Source organism: Arvicola amphibius, chromosome 15 (assembly GCF_903992535.2).
Source record: "Arvicola amphibius chromosome 15, mArvAmp1.2, whole genome shotgun sequence".
In the NCBI taxonomy this organism is placed as follows: domain Eukaryota; kingdom Metazoa; phylum Chordata; class Mammalia; order Rodentia; family Cricetidae; genus Arvicola; species Arvicola amphibius.
This window is the reverse complement of record NC_052061.1, coordinates 36,284,643-36,312,207: the sequence shown is the minus strand read 5'-3', so window position 1 is coordinate 36,312,207 and position 27,565 is coordinate 36,284,643. Positions and strand designations below refer to the sequence as shown.

The 27,565-nt window shown below is 44.7% G+C and overlaps 1 protein-coding gene across 1 annotated transcript in view; it reads left to right on the top strand.

Moving 5' to 3' along the window:
- Positions 1-393: 393 nt before the first annotated feature.
- Pkd1l3 (polycystin 1 like 3, transient receptor potential channel interacting) overlaps positions 394-27,565 on the top strand; it is a 55,041-nt gene continuing 27,869 nt past the window's right edge. The window contains exons 1-11 of the mRNA XM_042054206.1: positions 394-688; positions 2,261-2,374; positions 5,784-5,857; positions 11,789-12,484; positions 15,070-15,201; positions 19,455-19,634; positions 21,926-22,053; positions 22,143-22,269; positions 23,936-24,064; positions 24,878-25,109; positions 26,482-26,675. Of these exons, the coding sequence (XP_041910140.1) occupies positions 394-688; positions 2,261-2,374; positions 5,784-5,857; positions 11,789-12,484; positions 15,070-15,201; positions 19,455-19,634; positions 21,926-22,053; positions 22,143-22,269; positions 23,936-24,064; positions 24,878-25,109; positions 26,482-26,675 (2,301 nt within the window). The remainder of the gene's footprint in view (positions 689-2,260; positions 2,375-5,783; positions 5,858-11,788; positions 12,485-15,069; positions 15,202-19,454; positions 19,635-21,925; positions 22,054-22,142; positions 22,270-23,935; positions 24,065-24,877; positions 25,110-26,481; positions 26,676-27,565) is intronic.

Sequence of the window (27,565 nt, the reverse complement as noted above, 5' to 3'; positions counted from 1 at the left end):
CTTCTTTTTTATTAAAAAAAACTATCCATTTTTCTGGACACGGCTCCGTGCCTGAGTGCTTGTGCTAAATCACCAAGTCTAGGAACACTGGCTTAGCTATCCACCAGCCTCTCCCTGCTTCCAGAAAGACTTAGCTTCATAATGGATCTTTATTTGCTGAAGACACATCTGGTTATGCAGACACAGATGGAAAGCTCTGTTTCTATTTATTTGCAGCAGGTAAGAACTCCATCTGGGCTCTCTAAACAAAGCAAAACCTTTTTCCTCCTTAACAGGTTGTTCCCATCCCACCAAAGAACAATACAAATGATTGTGACAAACTCTCTGAGACGTATTTAAAGGGCCAGGCACCTGCTGAGCCTCCACACCCTGTCTTGTTCACAGTGCAGGGAGATGCTCTTCCCGAGAAGGTCCTGGCTCTGGCTGTACATTAGAGTAGGTGTCTTTCTGGGACGTGAACTCAGCAACCCTCAGCCACATAGGGAAGAGATCTGCTATGGGCTTTACATGCTTAACTGCAACTTCAATGAAGCAGATACTTACTGCCAGACCCAGGGAGGACGCCTGCCTCTCACTTGGAACGAAGGGCTTCAGACTGCCATACAAAACCGCTACCCAAAAGAGACAACGTGGTGGGTGGGAAGTAGCCTACAGTTCCTAGGAAAGCATCAAGAGGAAACTGACTCAGGTAGGGCTCTGGTATGAGTGCTGAAGAAAGCAACATCTTGTGCCTTGTTCTAGCTGGGGGGAAGAAAGTCGCTTGAAACTTTCAGCTTTTATATTCAGAAAAAAAGTCGTGGCCTCGAGCATTATCTCTCGCTGCGGCTGTCCACTTTTATGGCTCCGCCTTCATTTGTCTCTGTAGAGCAGCGACGGCTTTTTGTCAAATGAATGAAGCTTGTGTCCCCATCTTCATGTATGATGTAGTTTTGCTTTGTTTAATTTGGGGTGTTTGGGGGTTTGTTCAATTTGTTTTGGTTTGTATGTGAGATTGTTTTGCTTTATAGCACTGAATGACCTAACACTTGATATTTAGCCCAGATTGGCCTCAAACTCTCAATCCTCATGCCTCAACCTCCTGAATTTTGGCTTTCCAGATATACAAATGGCTCATATCCCAAAGAGCCATTGATTTTACCATGATTTTCTTTGTTATCCTTGCCTCCAAATTTCCTAAAACAGAAGCTAGAAAGAAATTACCCATCTATTGTCTTACAAAATTAGGTAGCATAGTATTGCAGTTTTAGAGAAAAAAATCCAAGAAATTATTATATCATCATTTCTCCATTAATGTCTAGGTAATTAATTTTAAGTTCTATGATTAAAACCCTCTAATATTAAAGAGTAATCTATAGTGTGTAGAGAAGAGTCATAAACTGTTGTCTGAGTTTTCTGTCCAGCCCCATTCCCACAGTTGTTAAGTCCCAAAGAAATCATACAGAGGTCTACATTAATCATAAACTGATTTGGCCTAGTATCTTAGGCTTCTTATTAACTCTTACAACTTATATTAGCCATTATTCTTATCTGTGTTAGCCACGTGGCTCAGTACCTTATTTGGTGAGGCAGTCACATTTTGCTTCTTCTATGGCTGGGACAGGATTGTGGACTGGGTCTTCTTCCCAGAATCCTCCTGTTCTCATTGACCTGCCTCTACTTCCTGTCTGGTTGTCCTGCCTATACTTCCTGCCTGGCTACTGGCCAATCAGCATTTATTTAAAATATAATTGACAGAATATAGACCATTGTCCCACACCAATAAACTTTTATGTGTTAGACACCAGACAAATGGGGCCCTCATGTTGGTACATGTGTGCACACCATGTACATGTGTACATGAGCCACAGTGTGTGTATGTGGAGGCCAGAAACTGACCTCAGGTTTTGGTCCTTGCCTTCTACCTTGTTTGAGGCAAGGGTTTTTTTTTTGTTTTGTTTTTTTGTTTTGTTTTGTTTTTGCTGTTTGTGACAGCATACCCCAGGCTAGCTGTACCCAAGGCTAGCTGTACCCAAGGCTAGCTGTACCCAAGGCTAGCTGTACCCAAGGCTAGCTGTACCCCAGGCCACCTGACCACAGGTTTCTGGGGAGTCTCCTTTCTCTCCCTCCCATCTCACCTAGAAGTACTGGGCTTACAGACATGGACTGTCGTGCCTGACTCTATGGGGGTTCTGGTGATTTGAACTCAGGTCTTCACACTTGTCCAGCAAGTGCTTTGCCCCCTGAGTCATCTCTCCTTCCTGAGAGTCCAGTGTCCCTCTAGGAGATGCCGCTGACTTAAAGGCCGGAAAGTGCAACTCCATGGTCACATACCCTAATCGCGCAATTTCAAAAATGGACCAGTGCTCGAAGAAGCATCACTTCATTTGCCAGACCGGTGAGTGATGATGTTGCATCAATTTCGTCTCGAAACTCATTTGCATAAGGAATGCACATGAGAGGATTTATTTTAAATAGTCTGTAATGGACCACAGGGTCCATACAGGAATTTCTGTTGTAATTATCTTTTTAAACTTGTTTTTGTGTGCCTGTGGGAATGGGGGGGGGTGGCACGTGTTCCACAGTGCACATACATAGGTCAGAGGACAACCTGTGGGAGTCAGTTCTCTCCTCCACCATGTGGGTTCTGGGGTTTAAACTTGGGTCATCAGCCTTGGAGGCAGGTGCTTTTTTACCCCTTGAGCCATCCCTCCAGCCTGCAATTTTTATTTTCATAATACTAATTTTCACAAAAAAAAACCCACTGCCCTTTGGGGTGAGGGATGTCTTCATACATCCCACTATGCCAGTTGCCAGTTGAAGTCCTCTCATGGGTGACTTGGCTGAAGTGCGAGAGAAACTGAGTTAGTAACCTTCACTTTCCGAATGTGCACCCCTAATCTGGTCAGCTCTGGGTTGTAGAGACAAAAATGGGAAAGCAAAGAGAATGTGGCAAATGAAAATGAGAAGACAAAAGAAGCCATCATCTCTTTAGAAGTGTGCTTCCCTGGAGCCGGAAGCTCAAAATGATCAGTCGGTGCGCACATGTGCGTGTGTGTGTGTGTGTGTGTGTGTGTGTGTGTGTGTGCCATTTTTATCTATCTGCACATGGATTCAGGTTCCTGGAGAGGCCGGGAGGCAGAGGTATCAGACTCTCCCTGGGGCTGGAGTTATAGGCAGATATGAGCTTCCTGACATGGGTGCTGGGAGTCAAACTCGGCTCCTCTGCAAGAGCAGAGTGCACACTTAGCCATTAAGGCTATTCTCCAGCATAGATACTGTTTTTTAATTAAGTGATACTCCTGGCATTGGCATCTGTTTTCATAAAGCATTTAGTCACAGCCCAGTGAATCCTGAAGTCCTTGCAATATCTCAGACAATGTGGACAAAATTTTATTCTGCCTTTTTGTTCGTTTGTTCGTTTGTTTTGTTTCAGCATCTCTCACTCTGTAGCTGTGGCTGTCCTGAAACTAGCTCTGTAGAAAAGGCTGGTCTCCAACTTCAAAGGCTCCTTCTGCCTCTGCTTCCAGAGCAGTCATTGTCTCAATGCCATAAGCTCTTGACATCAAGCCCCTTGGTCTTCACCATTCCCAGTTCTTTGTGCTGTGCCCTTCTCCATTGCCAGGGCAGCTTGCTACTGCTAAGGAGGCCGAGGCAGTAAGGCTGACCCCGTTGCGCGCCAGCAGCTACTCTTTCCTCCTCACAAGCTGCCTCCCTAATGTTCCCTAGCTGTACTACCGCTGTTCCTCACCCGTGGCCACGGTGGAGGCTTGTTCAGCAAGCCCACCGCCAGGTTAAAAATGCAATTTTTAATGAAAGTCATCTACTTGATGATGTGGACATCATTTGTGAGTGACAGTTGAGTCTTTAGGCATTCCCAAGAATTCTTGACTTTGGACTCTACAAATACAGTTCTCCCCACCCTGTGCTGCTCCCTCATAATGTGTCCAGAGGTGACCTTGAACTTCTGACCCTCCTGCTTCTACTTCCCAAGTGCTGGGATGACAGGCATGGGCCACCATGCCCAGCTTGATGCCTAAACTTCTGTGCTTAGACATGCACATCTCCAAAAACTGCAGTGGAATTATCTGTAATACGGGCTCTCTAGCGAGGAGTGAAGCAAAATGAAGAACAATGGGGAGAGTGGGGCTATTTTTAAAAGAGAGCATGAGTGTGTGTACACACACACACACACATACATACTACACACACCATACACACATACATCACACACACACCACACCCCCCACACAAACACACACGCACACACACACACACACACACACAAACAGAACAGAGAAAATGGCATGAGAGGCTGATGGGTAGGAAGGAAACAGGGCAGAAAGGGCAGCTAGACCTCTTTGAATGTACTTTGCTTACTGTCCTGTCCCTGGGCCACTAATGTTTTCTGTAAGCATTGTTGTGTTGAGTGTATAACTCCAAATCCAGCTTCGGCTAATGGAAGGTCTAAGAAATGGAACCTTTTAGAGGTCCCTTGGCCACCAGTTCTCCTCCCCTGTGACTGGGATTTGGTGATAAGTTGTCTCATCTCCTTTCGCCATGTGAGGCCACTGCTGTCCCCCGCTCTGGAGGATGCAGCCCTCACCAGATATTGGATGCCAGAGTCATGATTTTAGCCTTCTCCAGTTCCCAAACTGAAAAAAAAATATTTCTGGTTTTTTCATTCTCCTTTCATTTTTTTCTTCTTTTCTCTTCTTCCTTTCCTTCCTCTTTTCTTTCTTCTGAGCTGTCATGCAATCCAGGATCTTGTTCATGCTAGAAAAGCATCCATGGCCGAGCCACACCCCAGCCCTAAACTTCTGCTCTTTATAAAGCACTGAGTCTGGGATGCTCTATCAGCACAAAACAAACTAAAAAGAAGACAAAACAGCCTTTAATCCCAGCACTCGGGAGGCAGAGGCAGGCGGATCTCTGTGAGTTCGAGACCAGCCTGGGCTACAAGAGCTAGTTCCAGGATAGGCTCCAAAGCCACAGAGAAACCCTGTCTCGAAAAACCAAAAAAAAAAAAAAAAAAAAAAAAAAAAAAAAAAAAAAAAAAAAAAGAAGACAAAACATTTAGGTCGAGGACTTTAAAAAACAATCCCCCCAAATTACAAAAAATAAAGATGTGTCAGGGAAAACATGAAGCTAGCAAATTTAAACCATTTAATAATTTTCTCAGAATAGTTTTTGCTCAGTTCAGAAAAGAATCAAATGAGTAGCTCACAAAGTCAATAGAAGCTGCTAGTTTCTTGTTCTTGCTGTTTTGGTGACAGGTGGCTGGAGCAGCAGCTGAGAGCTCACATCTGGTCCACAGCACAAGGCAGAGAGAGCAAACTGGGAATGGCATGGACTTTTTTAATACTTCACAGCCCACCCCTAGTGACACACCCCCTCCAACAAGACCACACCTCTTAATCCTTCCCAAACAGTTCCACCAACTGGGGACCAAGTATGCAAACATATGAGCCTATGAGGACCATTCTCATTCCATCCAGCACACACACTGTAAAATAAAGTAAAAAGCAAGCTGCCATCTGCCCTAAGGTGGATATAGAAGGCTCCTGGTTGCTGGAGGCTGAGTAAGGAAGTCAAAAGGAGCTGAGCAAGAACAGAACTAATAGACTAGACACACTGCTGACCACCAGACAGTGCAGATGCAAGCTGAGGAGGATTGTGGTCCCACTTTTAGCTTGAGATGTAGCCAGTGTAGTTATATGATTTTCTCTAGCGTTCAGTTTGCATGTGTGAGGAACATGTATGTATGTATGTATGTATGTATGTATGTATCATGTGTCTGTATGTAGAAAATGAGGCATTCCAGGATGTCCCTGTTGGGCTGAGAGTGTGGCTCAATGGTGAAATACATGTTGCCACTCCTGTAATTTCTGAACCCTGAGCTCTACTGACCCAAGTTACAAAACAAAAAAGGAAGATGTTTTCTTTGGCAGGTCTTTCATACAAAGAGTTTAATCCTCTGTTGCTTGCTTCTTGGCCAACTAGACCCAGTCTTAGGCATCTGGAAGTGTACAGCCAGATGTGGTGATGGTCAGAGTGAAGGGCCTACTTCAGCATCTCCACATTGCTATCTAATGGAAATGATGAATAATCTGTGTTTGTTTTTTCATGCTTATCGTGTGTGTGTGTGTGTGTGTGTGTGTGTGTGTGTGTGATGACCATTTGTGAGCTTCGAGCCAAAGCCATAACCAACAGATATGCCCCAACCACACAGATGGCATTCCCCAGCCTGCTGAAGGCCGTGTGAACAATGAGAACAGCCCATGGAGTCCCAAGACAAAAAGAGGAGCCCAGAAACAGACGAATGAGGCCTTAGGTAATGTGTTCCTTCTCTAAGTGTGTGATCTAGTCATCCTTGTAGGTGCCGGAGCTGAGGTAAACCTGAATGAATTATCGTATCTGGAGCCAAGGAAGCACTTGCTTGAATTAGCATATCTGATTTCAATACTACAGTCTGTATGCCTTTTCTTTCTTTGTGGTACAGGCAATCAAGCCCAGGGCTCTGTGCACAGCACTATACAGCAGAGCTATACCCACCCTTGCCTTTCAGTGTGTGTGTGTGTGTGTGTGTGTGTGTACTAAAAGCTTCCTTCCTAGTGTTCTACATCATCGTTTTTGTGATGAATGCCTTTGTCTCACTCCGAGCTTTGGGTTAGACTACCTGGCCAGTCAGTTCTGGGGATCCCCCCCACTCCCACCTCCTAGCACTGGGGTAACAGGCCTGCACAAGTGTGCACTGCCAGGCCCAGTTTTTCATGGGTTTTCAACTCTGAATCCAAATTCCTATGCTTTCCCAGTGAGCATTTTACCCACTGAGCCATCTCCCCAGCCCTCGTTATATCCAAACTTCACCTCTTCCCCTCTTGAGACAAGGGTCTTGTTACACCCTGGCCCCAGACTCTGACTCTTCCTGCTCAGCTTCTCAGATGCTGGGATGGCAAGCAAGCCTCTCCGCACCTGGCTGTTTTGTTTTCTCAGCACTCAGCATGCCTTTGAGTGTCTCTAGAATGAGAAGCAAAGTATTTTTCTCACAAAAATTCTATTACAAATAATTTTTATTAGAATAAAGCAAACCTCTCTCTCTCTCTCTCTCTCTCTCTCTCTCTCTCTCTCTCTCTCTCTCTCTCTCTCTCTCTCTCTCAAAATCCTAATTGGGGAAGATGCATTTGCTTGGAAATACTTCAGTCTGTGTCCATGTTGGACAATTAGACTGAGCACCGGGCAGAGTAAAACGAGGCTGATTTACAGTGGTTCTAGGGATTGTTCTTGAGAACAGGGATGACCTCACAAACACAAGTGAATGGAATCTATGTCGAACAAAGGATTTTTTTTAAAGGTTTTTGAGACAGAGTTTCTCTGTGTAGCCCTGGCTGTCCTGGAACTCCCTCTGTAGACCAAGCTGGCCTTGAATTCAGAGATCCACCTGCCTCTGCCTCCCAAGTGCTGGGATTAAAGGCGTGTGCCACCACCACCCAGCCTTCACAACTTTTAAACCAATATTTTATTGCTGAGAATTTCATACAGTGTATTTTGGTCATATTCATTCTCTCCCTCCAGTTCCTCCCAGATCAACTCCCGCCTCCCTGTGCACCCTCAAATTCATTCCTCTTGTTTTGCTTTCTATTAGCCACCAAGTCCAGTTTCTGCTGCCCACGTACTCTTAGGGGGACATACACTGGAGCTTGGCTGACTTACTAAGGGCCACACTTGCCACACTCTTAAAGAAAACTGGCCCTGGGGAATGAATTCCCCCCCACCCCAGGTCACCCACTAGCCATAGTTGCTGAGTTAAAGGGAAGGGCTTCAGACTCTCCACCTCCATTCTAGAATGTTGATTGGCTTCGTCTTGGGCTGGTAGCCAACAGCTCACGAGTGCAGCTGTCCTGTCACTGGGTCATCCCTGTTCCCTGGTTCTTACAGTCTTTCTGCACCCTTTTTCAAGACTGGACCTGATCCTTGCTGGGCAGTGATATGGATGCTCCACTTGTGACTGAGCACACCGCGGGCACTTGTTCTCTACAGGTTAACTTGCTGGAAGCGTCCTCATTAACCACCATCCACTGCGTAAAGAAACCTCTCTGATGAGATCCTTTTTTTTATGCATATGAGAGTTTTGCCTGCTTGTATGTCTATGCACAACATGCAAGCCTGGTGCCCATGGAAGGTGTTGGAGCCCTTGAGACCAGAGTAATAGACAGTTGTGTGCTGCCATGGGGTTGCTGGAAATCAAACCCAAGTCCTCTGGAAGAGCAGCCAGTGCTCTTAACCACTGAGCCATGAGGCTCCCTTAATAAACCTTTAAAAAACAAATTCTGAACTAATCCCATGAGAGGCTTCAGTCAGACTGCAGGCAGGGGGCCCCTTTCCCTCTTTCTATGCCTTAACACTCCCTGAGTTTTATCCCCATTTTACGGCCGAGATGCTAATTCAGGAAAGCAAGGGAAGAGAGCTTGCATTTACTCAGTAATAAGTTAGGAGAAAACACTGAAGACAGTATCTTTCTAGTTCACAACTTGTCTGCAATGGGCAAATCTCACTCCCAGCCTGACTGGGTTAGAATCGCCTAGGAGATGGGTGGTGGACAGCTCTGAGTGTGTCTGTCACTGTGTTCCCAGAGAGTGTGAAGAGAGCAGACAAGAGCCACCTAGATTGTGGGGTGACACTGTCCCACGGATGTGGGGTTTCTCCTCTGGAGAAAGCCGGGAAGTTCTGACCTTCTCCCCTCTGGTTTCTTATCCTCCATGATATGAACTACTGGATCAGATCCGCCACGCCCGCATTGCAGCGATGAGTCCAAAGAAATGTCCTCCCCTCTTAAGTTTGTGTCAGCCGTTCTGTCATAGTGAGAGAGGTAACTAAGACTCATGGTGGGCCCTACAACTCCCTCTGGAGCCATAAACTACTCCTGACCACTAATTGGCTGCCTGTACTGGCTGGTTTTGTGTGTCAGCTTGACAAAAGCTACAGTCGCCAGAGGAAGGAGCCTCAGATGAGGAAACGTCTCCATGAGATCCAGCAATAAGGCATTTTCTCAATTAGTGATCAATGGGAGAAGGCCCAGCCCATGGTGGTAGTGCCATGGGAAGGCGGGCTGAGCAAGCCATGGGAAGCAAGCCAGTAAGCAGCTCCCCTCCATGGTCTCTGCATCTGCTCCTGCCTCCAGATCCTTCCTTGTCTGAGTTCCTGTCCTGGCTTCCTTCAGTGATGAACAGCAATGTTGAAGTGTCAGCCAAACAAACCCTTTCCTCCCATACTTGCCTTTCGGATATAGTGTTTCATCACAGCAATAGAAACACTGAGACACTGCCTAAGAGAATTTGATTGAAATAACACAAAGGTTCTTACAAAATTAGGAGTCTGGGCTGCTCTGGTCCCAGGCTTCTCTGAGCTGCTCTGGTCCCCTCACTGGCTCTGCAGATGGTCTAGACTACCAACACCCCCAAGCTCCGAGTCACTTGATGCTTCAGGTGACGGCTGCCTTAATGGAGAATGTGGGAGCAGAAAGCAATAACGAGTGTTCTGGGGACTTAGTTCAGTTATGGTGTACTTGCCCAGCGTGCAGGAGGCCCTAGGTTCAACCCCAGCCTCTGATGAGACGTGTAGATAAGCAAGCAATAATGGCAGCCGGATAAAACTCTAAAATGATCGTTTTCTGACTGATTTCTGAAAGACCCCAACCTTAGTCTCCATCTTAAGATGTTTTTGTGATCAACTAGGGGAAAACAGGATACCTATGAGTAGCAGAAGCAGCCTTGAGACCAGCTGCACCTGCCAAGGGGGCAAAACAGGATATCTGTGGGCAGCAGGAGCAGTCTTGAGAAAAACACCCAGTCCTTTGTGTATCAAAGCACAGGAAGCAAAAACTGGCTGAAAACTGGCTTCATTTAGACTTGTTTTTGTTCTTAAGGTTCTGACAACTTGGTAACAGCTTTAAGTGCACAATCTATACAGTTAATATAGGTTATAAGATATGCTGAACCAGAGAATACTGACAGTTTACTGTACAATAGCTTTACCAGTTAGTGCTGTGGACCATTTCTACCAAAAGGAAATGCACTTGTTTTCATCCTGTTAGACTTGTTTTTGTCCTGTTAGACTTGTTTTTATCCTGTTAGACTTGTTTTTATCCTGATGTTGATCCCCCCATATGTTAATTTGAGTTGACCAATGAATGATATTGCTGTTGCTATGGTTCCCTGTTATGTAACCCTGAGACCCTATAAATGCTTGCTGGAAAAATACCAAGGGGGCTCAGTCTCACTGGAGTATTGAGTTCCCTGTTGGCGCCTTCTACATTAAAGAATCCTCTTGCTGTTTGCATCCATTGGCGTGGCTTATTGAGTCTGGGAGATCCTTTCCTGAACCTTAGAAATTAGGGTCTTCCTGGTCTACAAGAGCTAGTTCCAGGACAGGCTCCAAAGCTACAGAGAAACCCTGTCTCGAAAAAAAAAAAAAAAAAAAAAAAAAAAAAAAAAAAAAAAAAAAAACAAAAAAAACAACAACAAAAAAAAAAAGAAATTAGGGTCTTTCAATTTCAAGTTAATCAGATACAGTTTTCCCTTCTTATTTCTCTAGGAGAAGCCTACTCGTCAGACCAGTGTCACCCACAGCGTGTTCCTTCTGATCGGGTACGTGGTGTAGTTCACAGACATGCGTGAAGTGTTAATCTTTCCCATCAGTGGGGCCTGCCAAGAGTGGGCTGGGCACAATTCTAGAAAGGAAAGCTCAGGGAAGAAGCTATTGGGTAATCTGAAGAAAGTTCTAGTAACTGGTCTTTGTGCTTTCGTGAAGATATGATGACACCCCTCGTTGCTGCTGTTTGTTTGCCCTCTGATTCATTCAGAGAACTTGGGGCAGCTTTTAGAAACTCATGCAATACAAAAAAGATCTGCAAGTCAACGAGGGGGGGGGGGAGTCAGAGGGAAGGGAAGGCAGCAACCATCAATGCAGCTGCCAGATTCCTGGCCTCCTCCTCGTCATGGTCTGCCTGGTGACCTTTAAGGGCCTATCTAGATTGCTTTGTTTCTTTGATACCATGTTAACTGGAAAAGAGTTTCTAGCAACGTAAAAAGATGAAGGTGAAATAAAATTCCCGTCTTGGCATTTCCCAAGCTGACACCCCTTGAAATGCTGCCAGGAGGGGGTCACTAAAGTCTGAACTGCTACGTTGGGCCCCTCAGCTCTCCAGTTTCTTTGCCCCTTCCTTCCCTGTCTGACCTCTGCACAGTACTCAGAGGGATCCTGATTGCTGGCACTGGACATGCCCCTCATCCCCATTGCTCAATCCACCCCATCTCCCACCCCCTTTCTTTACTAGCCTCCTGCTTCCTCCTCAAATGCACCTAGCAGGCTTTGGCCCCCTCAGATGTCCTCAGACATGTGGGCAGAGCCCACGGTCTTCCCTGTCCTCACTCACCTCTGACTTCCGGTCTGAAGCACAGTGTTCACCACCCCCCATCTGCTTCCCTAGAGGTCTCTTTCACACACGTGTTCAGTACCTGATGCAATTTGTCTCTCAGTTTCCACTCCGTGGAGGCCCTAAGAGGCCAGACACTAGACTCATTTTGTTCTGCACTCTGAGTCCTCTAGAACACGTCCTAGCATGTTGTGTTTAATAACTTATTGAATGATGGGCAGTAAAACTGTTGTCCTTAATGTACAGTGTGGGCCATGTTCAACAGCAGTGTCCTACAGGACATGGGAGGCTCAGCGTGCAGACGGAATACTGCCCCAATGATGCTGTACTTGGTATAACATGATTCAGCTTCTTCCTTGACATGTTTTTATCTTCTAGCCTAAGATACTGTGCTTTCCCTTGGAAATTCCAAAAGCCATGCCATGGATGATAAACACGGCTCCAAACAGAAGCTCACAGGTGACATCAGCCACACCTGCACCCAGCAGCCCACCACAGGTGACAACAGCCACACCTGCATCCAGCAGCCCACTACAGGTGACAACAGCCATACCTGCACCCAGCAACCAACCACAGGTGACAACAGCCACATCTGCATCTAGTAGCCCACCACAGGTGACATCAACCACACCTGCATCCAGTAGCCCACCACAGGTGACAACAGCCACACCTGCACCCAGCAACCCACCACAGGTGACAACAGCCACACCTGCATCCAGTAGCCCACCACAGGTGACAACAGCCACACCTGCATCCAGTAGCCCACCACAGGTGACAACAGCCACACCTGCATCCAGTAGCCCACCACAGGTGACAACAGCCACACCTGCATCCAGCAGCCCACCACAGGTGACAACAGCCACAACTGCATCCAGCAGCTCAACACAGGTGACCCCTGCCACACCCATATCAAACAGCTCACCATGGCCTGTTGTGACAGAGGTCAGCAGGCCTGAATCCACTATTCCTGCCAGAAGATCTTTGGCAGACATCACTTCAAGCCCAAAGGAAGACTCTCACTCAGAAGTTACCTCTACTCACCCTCAAATGTCATTTCCGAGTACAGCCTATCAGGTAAGTCTGGGAAACAGAAGGTAACTGGGTAGCTTCATGATCCTGGAAGGCACTTGCTGGCCTGGGGATGTAGCTCAGTGGCAAAACACTGGCCTAGCATGTGCATGACCTCAGGTTCAATCACTATTGAAAAAAATCATCATGAAAACAGCCCATGTGCTCTTCTCTTACGTCATTTCCAGAGTCATGATTTTTAATCACGTTTTTAATGGTCACCCTGTTACCTCCCAGGAGAGCTGTATACTAAAAGCAAAAATGAAACAAGTCTAACCAGTGGCTTATGTGCCATTGCAGCACTTGAGGGCTCATTCCTATGTAGGACTCACATACCCACAGTGTGTGTGTGTGTGAGTGTGTGTGTGTGTGTGTGTGTGTGTGTGAAGAACCTCTGCTATCCACCCGCTGTATCTCTGCTAGATAAAAGGTAAAGCCACCAAGACAAGGTGACTGACAAGGATCCCGTTCCCCACTTCTGCATTTAAAATTTCCAACCCAGTTCACATGCAGCCTGACACTTTACCGTTAAAACGTCCCTCTTGCTCTGACCCGCTTCACGTGGTGTTGGCAGATAGATGCTCCCTCTTCTCCCAGCACTGTCTCCCACTGGGGAAGGACCAGCCTGTGAGAACTTAAACCAAAAATGGGGCTTGGTTCCTTCCCTTAAACAAAGAGAGCTAGAAATGTAGACCGAATATCCAGAAGTGTTTACAGATAAATTACCAGAACTGTTAAGAGAATTTAGCAAGGTTGCCCAAGTCCAGATATGTGTTAAAACTAAGTATTCATCAGTGGAGAAAATTAAATATAGCCAAGTGAGGTAACAGATACCTGTAATTCCAGTACTCAGGAGGCTGAGACTGGAGGATTGCAGGATTAAGTTCAGCCTGGCCTACATAAATGTTAAGGTGTGCCATGATGCGGCCTATCTGGGTTCTAAAATACCAAATGAGGTATGTGTCCCCACAGCTGCCCGTAGCTAGGATAGCATCCGGGAAGCCCAACCTCACTGGGTCCTGGGGTGGCAGCTACAGCTCACCCATACATGCCTTCATCCGTTCCTGTTTGTACCTCAGTTGTCAAAGCCATGATACAGTTCCAAAAGTGGCCTCTCCCACAAAGTCAGGTATGGCCTGTTAATGTGCCCCATGAGGATGGTGTGCTGGCTAGTCTTGTGTCAACTTGACACAAGCTAGAGTTATCTGTAAGGAGAGAACCTCAATTGAGAAAATACCTCCATAAGATTCGTCTGTAAGGCATTTTCTGAATTAGTGACTGATGAGGGAGGCCCTAGCCCATCATGGGTGGGGCCACCCTGGGCTGGTGGTCCTGGGTTCTATAGGAAAACAGGCAGAGCAAGCCATGAGAAGCAAGCGAGTGAGCAGCACCCCTCCACAGCCTCTGCATCGGCACCTGCCTCCAGGCTCCTGCCCTGCCTGAGTTCCTCTCCTGGCTTTCCTTCCGTGATGGACTATGGTGTGGAAGTGTCAGCCCATCCTTTGCTTGCTTTTACTCAGGGTGTTTCCTTACGGCAATAAAATCTGCCATTAGGACAGATGGGACCATGATCCACTGACTGCTGCCTCCCTACTTAACCCAGCATCTACAGAGCGCAGTAGGGCCTTGGTAAACGTCTCTTGAAAATGTGTGTGATAAGCGGAGTGTACTTCAGAATGCAAACAAGCAGTTGGGTTTACATGGAAATCGGTAGCAGTTGGACTTCAAGCATAGCCTTGTAAGCTAGGGCCTTGCTCCGTTTGCTCTGTTTGTCCAGGGAGACATTCGGTACCTCACCTCCTGCTAAACGGTACTCTGAAGGTTTTCCCCTTTCGAACATGAACTCTTCCCCAGTGTGGAAGCTTGAACTCGGGACCTTGTACTTGCTAGAAAAGCTCTCTATGAACTCTTTCCTCTAATCTTACCAGCAACCTCGTCTGCCTTTATATTCATTCTATAAAATTCTTATTCATCCTCTCTCATGTATGAAGGAGGTGAAAATCAATTTCCCCCACTTGCTTCTGAAAGTAACAGCACTTTTGGAGCCTGTGATTCATGAAATTTAGAAGATCAGCTTTGTAGGATGTCAGCTTTGTTTGGCCATTAACCTAGTATACTAAACTCCAAATGCATGATAATTCTGTATTAAGTAATTTTAACAAAATATTATTATTATTATTATTATTATTATTATTATTATTATTATTATTTTGGTTTTTCAAGACAGGGTTTCTCTGTGTAACTTTGGAGCCTGTCCTGGAACTCTCTCAGTAGACCAGGCTGACCTTGAACTCACAGAGATCCACCTGCCTCTGCCTCCTGAGTGCTGAGATTAAAGGCGTACACCACTACCAGCCAGTACAAAATATTATCTTTTAATTTTTTTACATTTATTTAGTTGTGTGCATGGAAGTAGGGATGTTCACACACTATGTTACTCACATGGAGGTCAGAGAACAACTTGGAGAAATCAGTCTGTCCATCCACCATGTGGGTTCCAGGGATCAAACAAGGGTCCTTCAGTCTCAGGAGTAAGTGCCATTGCTTACTGAGCATCTCTCCAGCCTGACAAAATCTTTTCTTCCCAACAGGTCACAGATCAGACAGCAGGGAAGATGGTCCCAGAAATACCTGCTTTTCAAGCACACAGTGAATTCCAGAAAGCTTATGACATCCTCCAGAGAGTGAGAAACTCCCCTCCGACATCTCCTACACCAGCTCAGGTATTCACAAACAGGGAGGCAGCAGGAAGGGAAGGAAGGGGGTGGAGACTGTGCCATCTGCAGAACTGGGCGTCATAAAAGTACTTGGTGGAGACGGAGCTGAGTATCAGCAAATACAATTGCATCTTGAAGTCTGAAATGAATGCATTGACTGGCGATGGTATTCTCAGAGTTCACTGATTAGGGTACTTCATTTTAATTTGTTTGTTAGGAGAAATCATGCAGCTGAGATAGATGTGCCGCTTGTCATAGATACAATGGAATGGTCTTGGGACAGGCAGCACAATGGGAATACTCCTGACCTTGCAGTTTTCTGCATCCATGCTTGCTGACATCATTTCCTCATAATTGGTCAGGCTGCTTCTTATGCATAAAAAGGTGGAAGCATAAGAAACTCAACTTTCTCTTTTCTATGTTTTTTACACTTGTAAATCATCACAATAAGCGTTTTGGTTCTTTGGTTTGCTTGTTTGTTTTTATTCTTTCGATTTTGAAATAGGGTCTCAGGTATCCCAGATTTGTCTCAAACCTGATGTGTAGCCTAAGATAGCCTTAAACTGTTGATCCTCCTGCCTCTACCACCCCAGTTCCCATATAACAGAGATGCACCCCCACCCAGTTTATGAGGTGCTGGGGCTCAAGCCTAGGGCTTCGCGCGTTCTAAAACACACTTTACCAAGTGAGCCACATCACCGTTCTGTCTGGATTTTTCAATTACAGAAGCAACACATTCTTCGGAAGAAAATCAAAGCAGAGCAAATGCAACCATGAGGAAACAACCCCCAGACACCCCTTTGCCCTTGCAAATGTCATTAGCCAGATGTGACCACTGTTCCCTTTGCCCTCGATATATATGATGTTTCCTAAGTCAAAGCAGATATGGCCCCTTCCCCTTTATTCCTTCTCTGAACTGCTTTCTGCCTTCATCCGTCTTATTCACTCTTCACCTTGGGTCATTGATCTTGGTATTAGAGGCTTTTATTACTTTTTAAACTGTTTTTTATTGATTTTTATTGAACTCTACATTTTTCTCTGCTCCCCTCCCTACCTCTCCCTTCCCCTTTAGCCCTCCCCCAAGGTCCCCATACTCCCAATTTACTCAGGAGATCTTGTCTTTTTCTACTTCCCATGTAGATTAGATCTATGTGAGTCTCTCTTAGTGTCCTCATTGTTGTCTAAGTTCTCTGGGATTGTGGTTTGTAGGCTGGCTTTCTTTGCTTTATACTTAAAAACCTTACCTATGAGTGAGTACATGTGATAATTGTCTTTCTGGGTCTGGGTTACTACAGTCAAAATGATGTTTTCTAGCTCCATCCATTTTCCTGCAAAATTCAAAATGTCATTATTTTTTTCTGCCGTGTGGTACTCCATTGTGTAAATGTACCACATTTTCTTTATCCATTCTTCGGTCGAGGGGCATTTAGGTTGTTTCCAGGTTCTGGCTATGACAAACAAAGCTGCTATGAACATAGTTGAGCACATGTCCTTGTGGCACGATTGAGCATCCTTTGGATATATACCCAAAAGTGATATTACTGGGTTTTGAGGAAGGTTGTTTCCTAATTTTCTGAGATATCGCTACACTGGCATCCAAAGGGGTTGTACCAGCTTGCATTCCTACCAGCAATGCAGGAGTGTTCCCTTTTCCCCACAACCTCTCCAGCCTAAGTTATCATCAGTGTTTTGATCTTGGCCATTCTTCCAGGTGAAAGATGGAATCTCAGAGTTGTTTTGATTTGCATTTCTCTGATGATTAAGGATGCTTAATTTCCTTAAGTGTCTTTCAGCCATTTTAGATTCCTCTGTGGGGAGTTCTCTGTTTAAGTCTCTACTCCATTTTTTATTGGATTATTTGTTCTTTTGATGACCAATTTCTTGAGTTCTTTGTATATTTTGGAGATCAGACCTCTGTCTGATGTGGGGTTAATGAAGATCTTTTCCCATTCTGTAGGCTGCCATTTTGTCTTGTTGACCATGTCCTTTGCTTTACAAAAGCTTTTTAGTTGCAGGAGGTCCCATTTATTAATTGTTTCTCTCAGTGTCTGTGCTGTTGGGGTTATATTTAGGAAGTGGTCTCCAGTGCCAATGTGTTCAAGTGTACTTCCCACTTTCTCTTCTATAAGGTTCAGTGTGGCTGGCTTTATGCTGAGGTCTTTGATCCATTTGGACTTGAGTTTTGTGCATGGTGATAGATATGGGTCTATTTTCATCCTTCTACATGTTAATATCCAGTTATGCCAGAACCATTTATTAAATATGCTTTCTTTTTTCCATTTGATATTTTTTGCTTCTTTGTCAAAAATCAGGTGTTCAAAGGTGTGTGGATTAATATCTGGGTCTTCGATTTGGATCCATTGGTCCTCCTATCTGTTCTTATGCCAGTATCAGGCTGTTTTCAGTATTGTAGCTCTATAGTAGGACTTTTATTATTAAGACAACTATTGTAGTTGATTAGTTTTCACTCTTTGGCTCTTTGCTCTCTGGTGGCTCACGACCTAGCTCCCACACAAGCGATTTTTTTTCTTACTTATGAATGCCCGGCCGTTGCTTGGCTTGTTTCTAGCCAGTTTTTCTTACGTTATCCCATCTACCTTTTGTCTCTGGGCTTTTATCTTTCTCTATCTATATACCTTTCTTTACTTCTTACTCCATGACTGGCTGTGTTGCTGAGTGGCTGGCCCCTGATGTCCTCTCTCCTTTTCTTGCTTCCCCATTTCTCCTCCCAGACTTCTCCTTCTATTTATCCTCTCTGCCTGCTAGCCCCACCTATCCTTCTTCCTGCCTCGCTATTGGCTGTTCAGTTCTTTATTAAACTATTAGGTGTATTAGACAGGCAAAGTAACACAACTTCACAGAGTTAAATAAAGGCAACATAAAAGAATGCAACACATCTTTGCATCATTAAACAAATGCTCCACAGCATAAATGAATGTAATGCATCTTAAAATAATATTCCACAGCAAACTGTTGTTAACCATACTTCAAATATTTTGTGCCAGTGTCTTATTTTTAAATTTTGGAATGTGTTTGATTTTTGTTTGTTTCTTTGTTTGCTTGTTTTGGGACCGGGTTTCTCTCTATAGTCCTGGCTGTCCTGGAACTCACTCTGTAGACCAGGCTGGCCTCAAACTCACAGAGATCCACTTGCCTCTGCCTCCTGAGTGCTGGGATTAAAAGTGTGCTCCACCACTGCCCAACTGATGCCTTTGATTTTTACAGAAGCCTTTAATAAATATTACTTTGAAAAGAAATAGCATCTCAAAATAAAAATAATAGCACCTGTGTGGGTATCCAGTAACCATCCAGTCAAACTTGCCTAGCATTTCCTTTTGGTAGTTAGTTGATTGGTCTCACTATGCCACCTGAGCTGGCTTTAAACTTACTTGCAATCCCCCTGTCTCTGCCTCCTGGGTGCTAGGATTAATGGCATGCACCACCGCATTTGGCTGCTTAGCTTTTTTTACTCCTGCATAAAAGAGAACTGGTGTTCTCTCTTGTATTAAGAACTTCTCCCTGATCTCTGTTTTTTAGCTGTCTGGAAATTTTTGATGCTGCCGCCCATGCCTTCACAAAGAGCCCACCTACTCAGCATTTGGCCAGGCATTGCTCTTTTCCCAAGCATGCCTCTTTTAGTTGACTCTGTTCACTTAAACAGCTTGTCTACTTAACGCTCCGAGTTCCTTAGAATAACATTAAGCACAATCCTCCCCCATAGGTGGTATGGAATCGTATATTTTTCTTGTCTGCCAAATGGTGATGTTTCTTCTGATGAAATACCTTTGAACTATGTAATATCAATAATGGATATTGATGTGGGGCTGTGGAATATCTCAGTTGGTGAAGTACCTGTACACAAGCTTGAGAACCTGAATACACATCTGCAGCACCTACGTAAAAGCCAGATGTGGCCCCCTGCATGTCTGGAAACCTACTGATGGAGAGATGGAAACAGACAGATCCCTAGAGTTTGCTGTCAGCTAAGCTAGCCAGTTGATAAGACCTCCATTCAATGAGAGACCCTGTCTCAAAAAACATGGTGGAAAGCAACTGACGAAGACACGTGACATCAATATGGTCTCCAGGTGCACATTCACCCACGTGAATATGTGCACGCAACATACATACATTTATACATATATGAAGAGAATGAAAGAGAGAAGGGGGAGGGAGAGACTATTGAGCTGCTTGTAAGAAGGCAAGAATAAATTTCAAATAGTCACGAGTTACATGCATCTCCTTTCTGACGTCCCTAGGTCAGCGTGGCCAATTTGCTCATCGACCTGAGTGAGCAGTTGCTGATGATGATCCCGCTTCAGAACAGCGGCAGTAGGAACTTCAAAACTCCCACAAGCATCTGCCCCTTGCAGGCTCTCGGAAGCACAATAACAACCAGGGAAGGAAGTCTGCAGGTTCCTCAGCCAGACTCTGAGCAGGTAAGGGCGTTGCATGCAGGTGCCCCACTCTGCCAGGAACTTTGACCTTAGCAGCCAGCCACACAGCCTCTCCCCAGTCTCCAGAAGAGACTTTGCTAAAGAAACTACTGAGTCTTCTCCGGTCTCTTTTTCCACACCACCAGTGCAGAGGCTACAGTATGTTCACTGCATGATCAAGTGAAAGAGACTTTAGTAACGTATATTATAAACCCTCCATGAGATAGCCAACACCCTTAGCCATTAGAAAAATGCAAGTTAGAACTAAGAAGCTGAACATAGTGTTATCCCAGCACTAGGGAGCCTGAGATGGGGGGGATAGAAAGTTCAAGGCCAGCCTGGGATGCATAGCAAGACCTTGTTGGAAGGTGAGGGAATGGAAAGGAAGGAAGGAAGGAAGGAAGGAAGGAAGGAAGGAAGGAAGGAAGGAAGGAAGGGGAAAAAGGGTGATAACAATTTACACCAAAAACTATGGGTAAACCAGGTGTGATGACACATGTCTGTGCTTACAGCACTCAAGAGGCTGAGACAGATGGCCATGAGGTTATATTATATATTAAGGTTATCCTTGGCAGCACACTGAGTTTGAGGCCAGCCTGAGACTCTTTCTTAAATCAACATCAGAGAGACAGCGAGAGAAACGGATGGTCAGTAATAAGTATTAGCAAGGATGCTGAGAAATCATAATTGTAAATTGTTATATTGGGAGACAAAGCAGCAGCCCCTCAAAGTGTTAGAAACTGGTCTGGCTGCATCTCCTAGCAATTCTGCTCTTTCGGTTTATATACAGGAGAGAATTGAAAAGGCTGATCCACACAAAAACTTGCTCAAAAGAGGGGTTTTCAAACAGAAAAAGAGCACAAAGTGGAAACGGTTCCACTGTGTGTGATCTGAGGGGTGGATAAAGTACATGCAGCTTGTGCACACACGGACACACGATACAGCATGGGTAACCATCAGGAACACCGCACCCAGGAGAGGCCATCTATTGTAGTTCGCCTTGGGAAATATCCAGAAGCATAAGGTCTGTGGAAGCCAGAGTAGGCCAGGTTATTTTAAGGGGATGAATTTAAAAGCCAGATTGTGGTATTGGTACATGTAGAGATGTAAAATCATGTACTCCGAGTGGGTGAGTTCTACCACATTTGGGAATTTGATCTCAATGGAGCTGGTTTTAAATACTCATTGTGTTGCTGAGGCTGCAGCTCAGCTGGTAAGGTGCTTGCTTTCCTGCAAGAAGCCCCATGCTCCATCCGCAGCACCCCATAGATTGAGTGTACACAGCATTTGGGATTGAGGCGGGAGGATCAGAAATACTAAGTGATCATTTGCTGCAGAGTGAGTTCGAGGTCAGCCTGGGATACAGGACACCTTGTCATCCCACCCCACAAAGAGCACCTAACGTGAGAACACTGATGGAAACTCATGTCGGGGCAGGAACAGAAGTTCCTCACAGGGCTGATTAACCAGTTAGAGCTTCCGTGATCATGGGGAGTTTGGAATGGTACAAGTTCAGAGCCAAGTTATCTTGGGCCATCATTCGCCGTCTTAATAACCATTGTTGTCGAATGTGATCTGGCATCTGTGTGACCATTGGGTAAATCCTTTGAAATATCCAAACAGGCACCTAATTCCCAGTAACCAAAACCCTTAGAATGCTATCAGACAGCAGCTGAGGCCTATAGAATAGAGTCCCCCAATCTCTTTAACCCACCTATCTAATGATTCCACCAATGTATTTGAAAACTCCTTCATTTAAGACTTGGTTTGTTCTGTCACTATAAAAACTTCACCCAACTGTGACCACGATGGGACATGGAATTTGGGTGACCTGAATCTGAGTCCTGGACCTTGGTCACTCAGCCCAGAATGAACTCTCTCATCTGCTTTGAGATAAGAGCTGTTTCTTTCATCAATATGGAGCAATATATATTATATTCATATTATTATATTATCATACATTATAATATAATATATATTATTTATACACACAGATAGATAGATAGATAGATAGATAGATAGATAGATAGATAGATAGATAGATAGATAGATATTTCCTTGGCTGGCCCTCTTGGGTGATGTGAAGTTGTTAGAGATATTCTAAACACTTCTATGAGGTTCCAAAGTCCACATATGTGTTGTGTTGTTCCCTTTCTTTCTTTCTTTCTTTCTTTCTTTCTTTCTTTCTTTCTTTCTTTCTTTCTTTCCTTCCTTCCTTCCTTCCTTCCTTCCTTCCTTTCTTTCTTTCTTTCTTTCTTTCTTTTTTCTTTCTTGGACTCTCACTCTAACTGCAGGTTGAGGACATGCTGGAGACGTTCTTGATGGCCCTGGGAGAGATCCACAAAGCATTTTACCAACAGAGCCTGTCTCTGGAGTCAGCAGTGACCCTGACCTCTCCTGTGGCTACTCTGGTGTTGAGCAGGTTAGCAGGCTGGAGAACTGGGGAAGTTTCATCTTGGTTTTGACTTTTAGATGGCATCCAGGAACTGATTGTCATTTCAATTCTTTCAGCCACAATGTATCAACTTTGCCCCTGAGCACTTATACTCTGGGTGGCCCCGCACCCTTGAGGTTAGGTTTTCCATCCGCAGAAGCACTGAAAGAACTCTTGAATAAATACCCAGGAGTGAACCTTCAAGTGAGTATGAACGTGGAGATGGGAATGAAAATGGTATATGACAGCTGTGTGGGAATGCAGGGGAGAGAATACACCACAGCTGGGCCACATAAGGAAGACTGTGGGCACTAATTTATATTTCATACTGAGAAGAGAAAGGTCTCTTTAAAATGTCCCAGGAGGGGTTGGGAGACAGCCCAGTAGGTAAGAACATGTGCTCTGTCAATAAGAGAACCAGTTTGAATCTCCAGCACCCATATGAATGGGTGGATGGCTGTATGTGCCTGTAACCTCAGCTTGTGATGCAGAGACTGGCAATTTATGAGAGTTCATTGACCAGCCAACCTAGACAAAAACACAAGCTTCCACTTCAGTGAGAATCCCAGGCAGAGAGCAGTAGAGGAAGATTCCCAGTGTCCTGCACTGGCCTCTCCATGTCTGCTCATTGTCATAAACTCTCGCATGCACAGACTCATGTGTGCAACACACACACACACACCTAGTATATAGCTAGGTCTGATGGCAGATGCCTGTTTTCTAGCACTTGAGAGGCAGCAGCAGGAGGATTGTGGTGAATTCAGGGTTCAGGGATTGCCTGGGCTATGTTGCAAGTCTCAAAAATATAAAAATCCAGTAAGAGAGTTTGGGAGCATTAAATATGCAGATTTTGTTTTGTGATTTGAATTGACTCAACTACTGACACAGCTGGGATTATCTGAACCATAACTGATTCAGTGTAAAAAAAAAAGAAAGAAAGAAAAAAACCACACCAACAGTATTGGAGTGTAGAATACTTGCTTCCTACTACAAACTAGCAGCTGCGTGAAAAAGGTGGTGAGGACCCAAAATGGAGCGCTATCTTTCATTGTTTTCTCATCAGCGTTACAATGTTTAACGACCCTTCTTTTTTTTTTTTGGTTTTTCGAGACAGGGTTTCTCTGTAGCTTTTTTAAAGCCTGTCCTGGAACTAGCTCTTGTACCTTCTTTTTTTTTTTTTAAATATTTGTTTATTTATTATGTATACAATATTCTGTCTGTGTGTATGCCTGACGGCCAGAAGAGGGCACCAGACCCCATTACAGATGGCTGTGAGCCACCATGTGGTTGCTGGGAATTGAACTCAGGACCTTTGGAAGAGCAGGTAATGCTCTTAACCTCTGAGCCATCTCTCCAGCCCCTTAACTACCCTTCTTTACCTAACACATTGGTTCTCGTCAATATTACAATGTTTATCCACCTTCTTTTTTTTTTGTTTGTTTTTTTTTGGTTTTTTTTTTTTTTTTTTTTTTTTTTTTTTTTTTTTTTTTTTTCGAGACAGGGTTTCCCTGTAGTTTCTAGAGCCTGTCCTGGAACTAGCTTTTGTAGACCAGGCTGGCCTCGAACTCAGAGATCCGCCTGCCTCTGCCTCCCGAGTGCTGGGATTAAAGGCCTGCGCCGCCACCACCGCCAGGCACTTATCCGCCTTCTTTACTTAACACATTATCAACATTACAATGTTTAACCGCCTTCTTTACTTAACACATTGTTTCTCATCAGCATTACAATGTTTAACATCCCTTCAGTACTTAACACATTGTTGGGGAATCCCAGCATTTAATTTAGAGTTGCTACCTTGTGATATGTTGGAGGGGGTCTCCTGGAAGAATAATTTGGCAACTGGAAGAACTGGAATTTGCTTCCTGGGCAGGTAACAGGACTGGCTTTCAACCCTTTTGAGTCTTCGGATGACAGGAACATTGTTGGAAGTATTGGAAATGTGCTATTAAGCTCTGATTACCAATCGCTCCAAGTCCGTGATTTGACAGAAGATATCGAGGTAACGGTTACTTGATGGAAACAGGACATGCTGGGAAAGAAGATGGAAAGATGCAATAACTTTGCGTTTTAGACTCATGTCAGAGCTAAGTAGATGCCGCGTAGATCCCAGCACTATCTCTATGGGTTCAATGCCATCTAGAATACAGGGTGAGTTCTCTATGCCAGAAAGGCTACCCAGTGCTGTGGGATAATGCTCTCATACACTGCAAAGATTTGTCATTTGTATTAGTTTAATAAAACTCCGATTGGCCAGTAGCCAGGCAGGAAGTATAGGCAGATCACCCAACTAAGAGAATTCTGGGAAGACGAAAGGCTCAGTCTGCAGTCACCTGCCAGATGCAGAGGAAGCAAGACCAGAATGCCTCACTGATAAAAGGTACCAAGCCATGTGGCTAAACATAGGCAGAAATTATGGGTTATTTTAAGTTGTGAGAGCTTGTTGATAATAAGCCTGAGTTAACAGTCAAACAGTTTATAGTTAATATAAGCCTCTGTGTGTTTCTCTGAGACTGAATGGTTGTGGGATGGGGTGGGACAGAAACCTCTCTACAACACAGTGAGACCCTGTTTTTATTTTTTAAAAAAAGGATTCATGTCAGGGCCAGTATTTTGTTGCATATCTCAGAAAGCTTCACGAAGAGATAGACCCTACTCAGTCCCAGGAGAAGCCATTTGAGACTATATACCCTTCACTAATTCCTGGCATTGGGTCCTAAGACCCAAAGGAGAAAGCTTGGGAAATTCCTTACCTCATCACTACAAGGAAAACAGAAAGGCCCATCTTAACCCAGAGGATTAACTGTCTTTCTAGATCGTGCTCTGGAGAAATGCCAGCATGGAGATCCAGCCCACCAACCTCAACACAAGCACAGACCGTTTCACAATCACAGTGAATATCACTTCTGTGGAGAAAACACTTATTGTGACCATCGAACCCGAAAGTCCTCTTCTAATGACACTCTACCTGGGCTTCCAGGACAAACCGAACCACACTTACTTCTACCACAACACCAGCCTTCCGAGGGACCAGGTGTGGCAGAAAGGTATCGGCCATCAGATATCTGAAAGTTAATTGGCGATATGTTTTTCTTATTTTTAATTTGTGATTGTGAGGTAATTGTAGGTTCATCTGAAGCTATGAGATGAAGCAGCATGTGTGTTTTTTTTAACCAACCCGCCTAATGGTTGTGACCTTGACCCAATCCACTGTCAATATATGTGTGTGTGTGTGTGTGTGTGTGTATAGAGAGTGTATATATATATGATAAAGCAAATTTTATAAAATCCTAATTATAGAACCCAATGATAACATGAGTATATACTATAAAACTCAACTTTCAGTGTGGTTGAAACACTCATAAACATATTAGGGGGCATAGCTCTGTGGTAGAACGTGTGTTTAGTATGACAAGGCTGAGATTCAATCCTTAGGATGAAAAAAAATTGAGACCAACTATAAGGAATAAAATTCTAGTGCCATGGCCATATCATATTATTTCAAGTTTGATAAGATATAGATGAATGTACATGAAATACATATCCCGATTTTTATTTTTAGTCTTAGATTTGAGTAAGGGTCAGAGATACTAAGTCTTATATAAGACAAAATAACATCATCAGAGAAGTAAGGAATCTGTCTCCGTCTCTCAAGTGCTAGCAAGGATTACAGATCTGTGCCACCATGGTGGGTTTATTGGTGCTGGGGATCAACCCCGTATATGTGAGGTTCATATATGTTAGGCAAGCACTCTTCTCACTGAGCTACATTGCCTGTCTCTAGTCAGTGTTTTATTGCTGTGAATGACCACAGCAACTCTTACAAAAGAAAGGATTTAATTAGGGCTTGCTTGTGGTTTCAGAGGTTTAGTTCATTGTCATCATGGAGGAGAGCATGGCAGCATGCAGGCAGGCACAATGCTGGAGAAGTAGCTGAGAGTTCTATATCCATGTCTGCAGGCAGCAGGAAGAGAGAGAGACACTGGGCCTGGCTGGACTTTTGAAACAGCAGAGCACACACCCAGTGACACACTTCATCCATCCAACAAGGTCACACCCTCTAATCCTTCTCAAGTACTGCCACTCCCTGATGACTGGGTTATTCAAATATATTAGCCTATGGGGGCCAATTTTACTCAAACCACCACACAGCCCAAGTATGATGGTTTCATTTTCTAAAACTCACAGTGCATTCCAATTCATTACACCTAAGTGTGCATGAATCAAAAGAACATGATTCCTGTTACTAGAATGGATTGGATGCAGAGTTAGGGATTGTGTCATCTGCCTTTATTGTACACATTTCTGGTACTTGATTTGTATCCTCATTTGCAAGATAATAATAATGAACAATAGTCGTTGTGGATCTGAAGGTATTTCATCCCATTGGAAGTACAATCCATGATTCTTTGTTCTAAGATGAGGAGTACACATGGGTGCTGACACCAGAGAGCCTGCAGTACGGGACTGGCACCTACTACATAATGGCGGTGGTAAATCAAAGTACAGAGGCCACACAGCACACACCTGTCCTGGTCTCGGTGGTAACTGCTGTCACCCAGTGCTATTTCTGGGACCGAAACAACAGGACATGGAGGAGCGATGGATGCCAAGTAAGAGGGAAGTAGGGGGCTCTCTAAGACCTTACCTGCAACCCTTTCCCTTCCCTCTTTGGGGATAGGCCAGACACAACAGCAATAGGAAGGAAAACAAATCATCCTGGGGACAGAGAGGACGGAGGCCTGTGGTAGCCTGGCAGATATGTCTCTGGAACAGCTGTGTTTTTCTAATTCCCATCTCAATGAAGTTGCAGGCAAGCCTGGCAGTGCCGGGCACTGAGTGCCAGCTGATAGCTATAAAGGAAAGAGAGAAAGCAGGTGTGGAAGCTGTTTGCTAAATCTGCGGTGGCTAAAAGAAACAAGCCTCCTGCTAGACAGAAGAAAAACATTTCCAGTTGTGAATGTTACAGACGGGGGTGGAGAGGTGGCTCAGCAGCTGAGAGCATTTCCTGTTCTTCCAGAAGACCCAAGTTCCGTTCCCAACACCCATGTATTGGGTTACAGCTGTCACCTGTAACTCTAGGGGATCCAGTGCCTTCTAGCCTCTTCAAGCACACACACACACACACACATGCATGCACACACACACACATGCATGCACACACACACATGCATGCACACACACATGCATGCACACACACATGCATGCACACACAAATAAAAATAAAAGTAAGACTTAAAAAAAGAAGAATACATTGTAGATTCTTGTACACCCCATGCAGGCAAGGACAGATTGTCACACTTACAGACACCATCTTGTCCCTGGTGTCTGACCCTTTTAGACGACATCATACCTCTCAGTACATAGCCCAGGTTGGCCTCCAGTTCTCCCATGCATCACCACACCCAGCTTGTATATCCTTGATCCTGTGGGTGCCAGCCTGATCTACTGTTTACTTCAGGGACACCACACTGCTGCAAGCCCCTGGCAATTGTGAAGCTCT